Genomic DNA, 8,332 nt, shown 5'->3' with positions numbered 1-8,332 from the left:
GATTCACTGACTAGCCAATGTTAACATGATTTATTTGAATTATTAATGTTAGTCTGAGTTTGTCAATTCTTTTTTTCTCTATCACTGTCTGTTCCTTTTTCTTAGTTCTCTTTTACTCCTTCAACTTTACATAATTCTTTGATTTTTTCTTCTATTTTTCTTCAAAATATACGACGGTTCAGATATTTTTAATTCAGTATACACCAATACATATAGTATATGTATACATTGTAAGATAACCCTTGTTACATCTAAGTCTAACCATACCAAAAATTAAGTGTTTTACTATGATGAAAAGAATATATATATATTGAAAATATATTTTAAGGACAAATTTAATGGCTAGTAATACATTAGGGAGAAATAAAAGGAGATTTGAAAGAGAATGAAACAGCCGAAAATTCGTCAATCGATGACGTCAAATTATTTCAAAAACAGCAACAGCATAAATCTTGACAAGAGATGATAAAGATAATAACCATACAAAGTAAATATAATTTAAATCGTCAGTAATTATCATATACAAGATCTATTTACTGCTTATGCCTGGCCTCTTACCAATTGTTGTGATACACTCGTGAGCATTTTTTCCCGACAATCCAGAATTTAGGCTGTAATTTGATAGTTATTATTTTACTTTCTTTTTCTTCGATACAACCGCACAAGATTTATCACAAATAGATGCATTATATCGTCGTCCAGGAATGTTATCACAATCAATCGCCATTAAGAATATTGTATTTATTTATACATTAAAGTTAAACAATATTAAAACACTTCTAACATTAAATATATAATTTACACTAATCATCATTTTATGAGTTCAAAGAAGAAAAATAAAGTAACTACGAAAAACTACTGACAGCGAATATATTTTATATTAAAAAATGAAATACAATTCGGGACGGTTGCGTGTTACACGCACACAAAGAATTTTTGAAAAAACAGCAGTTGATAATGCGTAGATAATTCATTCTAAGATAAAATTTTATTATCGATTAGTAGCTCTTTGGCGACGAATCTCGGCAGTACAAAAGCAGCACGGTGAACATCGGCGCTGTAATATCGTATTTTCATATCGTCCAGTTCTTTTTCGCTGAATTTTTGTACTGGTTCCTTGAAATCCGTGCTCTGAAAGTTACAATAGAAAAGCATTATTTTACGCGCATTCATTGCAAGGAATTAAAAAGAAAAGTTTCAACACATGTAAATATTCTCGACGAAATTCCTTACAATTGCATCACCCTCCAGCATTTCATCCGTTATGATCTATGATCGTCATTCATTAATATTCATTGTACGTTAACAAGCTGATTAATGCCAAGGCGAAGTTTTCTATATGATTGTATGACCGTCTATTTATCATTCTTGTTCATTTATTAGCTGCGTAAGTATGTAACGAATGTTTACAAGTGTGCATAATTTTCGTTCAGATTGCATGATGCAGACACGCGATGAAAATAATGGAAAAAAAGTACACCCACTGTATTTAGGCTGCCCAGGACGAACCCGATTTGTCCTGTAGGGTAAGTTGGGACAGAGACGATGCAGTAAGAAGCGACCGGAAACATGGACCGACAATTACTCAACGTTTGGCTCACGTGGTCCAGGTTAGCCCAGGCCGTTCCCGATTGGCTGCAAATTATTCCTCCGGGTTTGAGAGCCGTCCTCATGAGTCGGAAGTACGACTCTTCGAAAAGGCACGTCGCGGGTCCTGAAAAAGAATAAAAACTGGTATGGAGATTGTAGGTATGCATTTCGAATTTCGCAAACAGTTGGAGCAAAATTACGTAAGAAAAGCCGGACTTGTCGTCCACTCCCTCTAATTTGACTGATTTTTTGTGGGCATGTTACCCATTTTTCGTTGTTTTTTTTTCACATTTTTCATTTGAATTTGGGTATTTTTGATTACGCAGAGGTTTTTTTTTGTACTAAGTGGCTGAAAATCGGTTTCATAGTGTAAAATTGTCCAAGCAACAAGAATATGGATACAGATTTGACCTACGACAAATGCCTACAGAAGTATTAGCCAGAAATACTCAAAATTGGCCAAAAAAGTCCCAAATCTTGTGTAAATGGACAAAAAATCTTTGATAGGTCTGGCTTTTCTTAAATAATTTTGGTCTTAACCAATGATTGCCATCTCGCGTTATTGCATCACTTTTTGAAGGGCTCAAAAGAAAGAGTATCACATTTGTGTAAGATTATCTGTCTCCCTGCATAACGCGAGACGACAATTATGGAGGGCGACAATTGCTGACCCACGGGATCGCAGCTATCGGTGATGATGACGTCGAACTCGTTGGTGTGGTTTTTCATGTACTGAAACCCATCGCCAACCTGGAGATCGACCTTCGGATCGCTCAGCCCGATGCTCATGAAGGGCAAATGCAGCCTTGCTGCCTCCAGGACATACTCGTCGATCTCCACCTGCGTTATCCGCTTGACACCAGGATGCTTGGCGACCTCGCGAGCTACGCCGCCGTCGCCTCCGCCGATTATCAAAACCTGGATAAAGAAAAGAACTGCGTTTAAAAATTTCTCCTTGATAGTAATTTGCCTGCAATGCACCTGGAGCCGTTTCACTCACGTTCTCCGGATTTGGATGCGAGCAAAGTGGCAGAAAGGCGATGCCTTCCTGGTACGAAAACTCGTCTCTTTCCGTGCATTGGATGACCCCGTCCAGAACCAACATCTTACCATGAGCCTTTCTGTTGAAGAGATACCATAATAATGTTGAAGTACATCGAACAATCAATTGACTGTATTACAAATTCGGTGGTTACAGCCTGCTGATCGGCAACTCACGTTTCAACTACTAGAATGTCTTGGTATTTGGATCTTCGCTTGTACAAGACATTGTTTATTTCTAAGGACAATGTAATTCCTGGCCAAAGATCGTGAACTTCGCTGAACCACCCCTTTTTCTGTACGTCCATATTATTACCTGTTGTTGATATGAAAACAGTTAACTGTTAGTTTGTACACTTGATATAAGTGGTTTAGAGTATTGATTTTTCTTTTAAAAATTGTGCCAAGTATATTTCAGTAAAATTTCCAAGTTATAAAGTGCGTGAAACTATCGTTAACTACCATCTAACAATAAATATCATTAGAGATGCCGATACAATGGGTGATTTGTATGGGTCAGTAACTTATTTTCGTCTTTTATGGAACTTCTATTCAGTGTCCGTACCTACTAAACGTGCAAGCTAGTAAGATAGACCAGCTGGTTTGACTCAATCGCTGAGTCGTTCCCGAAAATATGTTCACGTTTATCTTGACTATGTTATACATACTGTACATTGTACTATTAGCATTAGACGATTCGATCTACGAGGTATTTGTAAATTGAATGTAGTAATATAAAGAGAATTAACTTACTTTATTATTCTTTATCCGAACAGGCTAAATAGTTTGACTTTGAAGATGGAATTGGTGGCTATCTCCCACGGACTACGAAATAAGAATGGCTAGAAACACTGTTGCCGCTGGTAACTACGTATTCCTATCTATACATATGGGGTACACCAATACTTATATATGGGATATACTAAGCAATTATCAGTCATTTTCTCCCACGGTCTTGACTAATCATCAAGCTCTGCATTGGAAGAAATGACCAACTCATGAACAAGCGTGTAGATAAGCGTGCTTGTTGAGTAATTTTGGGTAGCAAACAGATCTTAAGTTCAAAAGGTTCCTGTGATATGCGTAATTATATACGAACCGTGGGTGCTCTATTTATATGCCCAGTCATCTATAAAGTTTCGTATTGCACGATTTAACCAACTTAAGTCGGCCAAGACAGTCACAAGTCGCTGAAACTGGCGATCGGATCTAGCGGTAGAGCGCGGCCTGGGATTGAGAACCACTGAACCTCCCGCGCAGACACCCGCTAATCAGTAATAAAACGCTGGCACGAAGATTCAAACCACGCCAAACTATACACGTTTTCTTCACATGCGATAGCATATCAATTCTCCCTGTCTGAGATATTATGATGATAGGAGATGCTTTTTTTTCATTTCGATTGAAAACCGGATACGGTTAGGGTAAACGCTTATTTTCGTCGAATTCGGTGAGACTCATGACAGCGCGTGACTTGGGGCTTAAATATTCTAAAGAATATTCTCTGGGCGTTGAAAAACTTGGATCTACTCAAGAGCTTGTACATCTGAAGAATATTCTGTAGAATATTTCACCCCCAAGTCATGTACGTATGGAAGTTGTAGCTGACTTTTGACTTTTTATGTAAAAAATTGAAGTTTCCGAATTTTTAACGACTTATAACATCCTATTACCGGCCAATATAAAATTGGTTTGAGCTTCTGTCCGTCTGGGAAATATTCTGTAAAATTTTCAACTGCTACGTTGTATGCTGTCATGAGTTTTACCGGACTCGACGAACATAAGCGTTTATGCTAACCGTACCTGGTTTTAAATCGAAATGAAAAAAAGGTGTCAACCATAATCATAATATATCAGATAACGAGAATTGATATGCTATCGCATGTGAAGAAAAAGTTTATAGTTTGGTGTGTTTTGAATTTTCGTGCTAGCGTTTACTGCTTGCCGGATGAACGCACGTGAGCGTCAGTGGTTCTCAATCTCTGGCCGCGCGTGGCCACTAGGTTAAAGTTAGCTAGCTGAAACAATTCGCCAGCGAAAACGCTTAATCGGTTAGCTGGATAAACATGAAAATGTAGAAAATCTACAAGCGTAAATGAATTTTTCATAAGCATTTGGCAGGAAACCAAATTAGTTTGATGATGAAATTGCAAGCATTGCTGATAATTAAAAAATTATCTAAGTTCAAAGAGTTCAATCGTGTGCTTACATGAAGACTATTTTTCAGTTTAATTTCCACACCTCATCACGTGTCCCAAACTTGTAGACGAGTCGTAAGCCTCTGGTTTCGAAACTATTCAGGGGAACCCAAATGATGATATACAGGTATACTACGCACTTGTACACTGCACTCAATAATAAAATACGGAATAACGTTGTGGGGAAGTGCGTTTGACACAGCAGTGAAACCATTCTAAATGATCCAAATCATACTATATAGATATAATGCCTCTGATAGTAATAAAGACATCGTTATTTCTCTTGGATCTACGGACTTACTACTGATTTATTTTTCATGACCTGTGTCTTAATAATCAAATAATAAAAGAAGAAGAACATGACAACAAGACTAACAATTAGTATTAAAATTACAGATAGTAAAGTATACGAAACAAATCGAACTAGTGAAATGCATTGAATATGATGAAAGGATTGACGGTCATGATTTGGAGACAAATCTGTGAGAATTCTAGGAACAGAATGCTGCGGATACATCTCGTGCAAATATACGTTCGAGTGAACACATGACCTTGATTTTACGTTATGAATAGGTCATAGGAATAGGTAACGAAATTTTACGTAAATTTGATATAATAGTGCCATCCTTTGTGACTAGGATATGATTGCAAAATTATATATCATTTTCACATTATACTGACTTAAAAAGTGACATTAATTTGATCTCACAAAATGGTTTAAATGATGTATAATATTTACATAACGCCATGATATAATACTGACGTCATTTTTCTACGGATATTTGACGTAACAATGAAATCATATTACGTAAAATGTAATATTTTTTTTTGTATTGTCTCTCGAGGAACCAAAAAAAAAAAAATTTATTCATTTTTTTCGAAGAATCTTGAAATTCCAGCGTAGAATTAATTTTTTGATGTTGCAAATCGAATAATGTTTAATCACTTGACGTAAGAAATGTAGCCATTAAAATGTTTATTATATATATTTAGCAATTTTATTTAAACTAAAGAAAAACAATCCAAATTTTTTCTTTCATATCGAAATGTTTAATTATTAAGAATAATTTGTCATAACGGTTACATCACAGGGACGTCAGCTTTATTACATCCCCGTGAAACAAATTTCTGATGAGCCCATATATAGTCTGATAGGCCCATATAATTTTCTGATATGGTTTGATATGACCTGATATAGAAATATATGCTCTGATATTTCAATATATGTCCGTATCAGAAAATTTCAATAAGACATCAAATATTCATACATACAGTCAGATATGTCCGCGTATGATTTTGTATATTCTGGTGAAATATTTCCAACGAAGAAATGTATGAAAATATCAAAGTTGAAAAGAAACGCTTGTCATTTATTAATCAAGAATAAAACAATTCAATTGATAAAAAACTTTCCATTCTCTATATTTTAACTTTCAAAAATCAAGTCCATCTTCCAAATGTAGTTTTACAGAAGAATTGTTTTTTTTAATGAGTTATTTATAGAGTCTTATTCATGATATTCTTTCTCGTAGATGGTGCAACATTTCAAGTTTCATATGTAGAAGTCACCAAATAATTCTGTTATGTATTTCTACATTTGAGTTATAAGTGTAGAGTATATTTCTATAATGTATTATACATCTGTATCTCATTTCACTACATTATATCTTCATGATGTCAGGTATATGTCATCACAAAGTGATATTTAAAGTTATAGTTACAAATAAAAAAATTAACCGTCCTTATTACTTTAGCGTTATGACAAATTGACATCAGGCGGATCATGGTGACGTCAAGTTGACATCGTTTCTATAATCATTAATGAGGCAATACGACTCATTTAAGTGGCACATCTTATGTAAAGCATGATGTTGAATAACATCAATTTTACATTATAAACGCGTTTACTGGGGCTTGGTTTATATTTATCTACTGTAGCGTTATCAGGGGTTTGAAATTTGAAAAATCATTTCGGTTGAAAATCAAATGATGAAAATTTGATGTAACGTTGGTTGTATACACCGACAACAATGGCGTAAAGTGATGCGAACAGTTTAGCTGGAATTGCATACAACTAGGCGTTAAACGCCTGTGAAGTGTGTAGTCAAAGTTGCCTAAAAACAGGCGCGAATGGTTTATCATCGGGAACGGTGTAGTATTTGGTCAGAGTTGCATAGATGCAGGGACGCAGGCTGGCAAATCGCTTCGCATAATGCCAAAAGCGTGACAACAAGCAGAGTGAAGACGCGACACGTGCGTTGTCTTAAGTTTTCATCCTCACAATTACGTTGAAAGTTCGATAAAATAAAAAATTTTCAAACTGCACAGTTGAATATACGATGAAGCGCTTGTCAGAGGAAAGAACGAAGCTTGTCTTCGAAAAGTTAACTAAGTAGTAAGTAAAGTAATTCGATTTTGAGGTTAGGTAGAACAGCAACGATTTAAATATTTACTTACTTTGATCTGAAAGTAAATCTAAACGTGGTAATAAACACTTTGTAATTGCTTTGCAGTATCGGTGGAAACCTGAAACTTCTGATAGATCGACCAGACGGCACATATTGCTTTCGAGAGCAAAAGGAGAAGGTATATTACGTTTCCGAAAAGATATTGTCCCTCGCCAGTACTGTCGCACCAGAGAATCTAATCAGCTTTGGAACGTGCTTTGGAAGGTTTACTAAGTCGGGTAAATTCAAGATGCACATTACCGCTCTACACTACCTCGCTCCATACGCGCAAGTATGCAAATAAGTCTCACGCAATTGTTGCTGCTATCGCTAAAACGTAACTTGGGACTCATTCGTCACCTCTTTTTAATTCCAGTATAAAATTTGGCTAAAACCTTCCGCCGAGCAGCAGTTTCTCTATGGACACCATGTCGCGAAATCTGGTTTGGGCAGGATAACTGAAAACACTGCGCAGTATCAGGGTGTCGTTGTTTATTCGATGAATGACTTGCCATTGGTGAGTGTATTGATCAAAGAGGCCATTATCTAACAAGGATTTAATGCCGATTCAACTACAATGTTCAATATTTTTAGGGATTCGGTGTTGCGGCAAAAAGCACCGCTGACTGTAAGCACGCCGACCCAATTTCGACAATTTGTTTCCACCAGGCAGATATCGGTGAATACATACGATCCGAGGACACCTTGATATAAGAAGAAACGAATTTCAATGATACGGGTATCTATACAATGATGGTGTCGGGGTTTGAGGAACTCCAAAAGAGAAGCTGTATAATAATGTAGGAAATAAAAAAAATCACGATTTTGTAATAAACCAGGTTCACTATGTTCTAATGTAAATTTGGAAGACAGTAAGAGAGCTGGAACGAAAAACGCTTTGATATTCAAGGCCAAGTGCTGAAATATCATTACTATTTTGCTCGATTTATATCGTTGCTGTGCTAATAGAAAAAAAAAAAAAAAAATTAAATAAGGAGAACAGGCAATTGTGATGAAAGTAACGGGTAGAAGACAGTTGTAGTTTAATATTTATTC

At 36.0% G+C, this 8,332-nt stretch overlaps 2 protein-coding genes across 3 annotated transcripts; one reads left to right on the top strand and one right to left on the bottom strand.

The window, feature by feature from the left end:
* Positions 1-226: 226 nt before the first annotated feature.
* LOC124181674 (spermidine synthase) lies at positions 227-3,811 on the bottom strand. 2 transcript variants are annotated; one of them, XM_046568453.1, is made up of 7 exons: positions 3,731-3,811; positions 3,385-3,456; positions 2,809-2,947; positions 2,591-2,711; positions 2,262-2,508; positions 1,485-1,714; positions 227-1,131 (listed from the first exon to the last, which is right to left on the bottom strand). In XM_046568453.1, the coding sequence occupies exons 3-7, from the start codon at positions 2,937-2,939 to the stop codon at positions 976-978; spliced, it is 885 nt and encodes a 294-aa protein (XP_046424409.1). In that variant the 5' UTR covers positions 2,940-2,947; positions 3,385-3,456; positions 3,731-3,811; the 3' UTR covers positions 227-975. The 2 variants fall into 2 exon arrangements, with proteins under 2 accessions (XP_046424409.1, XP_046424408.1); XM_046568452.1 differs by lacking the exon at positions 3,731-3,811 and having other exon boundaries at positions 3,385-3,615.
* Positions 3,812-7,035: 3,224 nt separating this feature from the next.
* On the top strand, positions 7,036-8,236 carry LOC124179318 (60S ribosome subunit biogenesis protein NIP7 homolog). Its single transcript, XM_046563531.1, has 4 exons — positions 7,036-7,224; positions 7,343-7,568; positions 7,653-7,793; positions 7,871-8,236. The coding sequence occupies exons 1-4, from the start codon at positions 7,169-7,171 to the stop codon at positions 7,988-7,990; spliced, it is 543 nt and encodes a 180-aa protein (XP_046419487.1). The 5' UTR covers positions 7,036-7,168; the 3' UTR covers positions 7,991-8,236.
* The last annotated feature ends 96 nt before the right edge of the window (positions 8,237-8,332 follow it).

Source organism: Neodiprion fabricii, chromosome 4 (assembly GCF_021155785.1).
Source record: "Neodiprion fabricii isolate iyNeoFabr1 chromosome 4, iyNeoFabr1.1, whole genome shotgun sequence".
Taxonomy (NCBI): domain Eukaryota; kingdom Metazoa; phylum Arthropoda; class Insecta; order Hymenoptera; family Diprionidae; genus Neodiprion; species Neodiprion fabricii.
This window is presented reverse-complemented; position numbering and strand designations above follow the sequence as displayed.

Bases quoted from the DNA above. Each gene is read 5' to 3' on its own strand.
- LOC124181674 (XM_046568453.1), bottom strand. From the start codon at position 2,939: ATGGACGTACAGAAAAAGGGGTGGTTCAGCGAAGTTCACGATCTTTGG. The intron at 1,715-2,261 runs GTCAGCAATTGT...ATTCTTTTTCAG, and splicing joins CGATAGCTGCGATCCCGTGG to GACCCGCGACGTGCCTTTTC. The intron at 1,132-1,484 runs GTGGGTGTACTT...TGTAACTTTCAG, and splicing joins TCCTGGGCAGCCTAAATACA to AGCACGGATTTCAAGGAACC.
- LOC124179318 (XM_046563531.1), top strand. From the start codon at position 7,169: ATGAAGCGCTTGTCAGAGGAAAGAACGAAGCTTGTCTTCGAAAAGTTA. The intron at 7,225-7,342 runs GTAAGTAAAGTA...ATTGCTTTGCAG, and splicing joins TTCGAAAAGTTAACTAAGTA to TATCGGTGGAAACCTGAAAC. The intron at 7,569-7,652 runs GTATGCAAATAA...TTTTAATTCCAG, and splicing joins ACCTCGCTCCATACGCGCAA to TATAAAATTTGGCTAAAACC.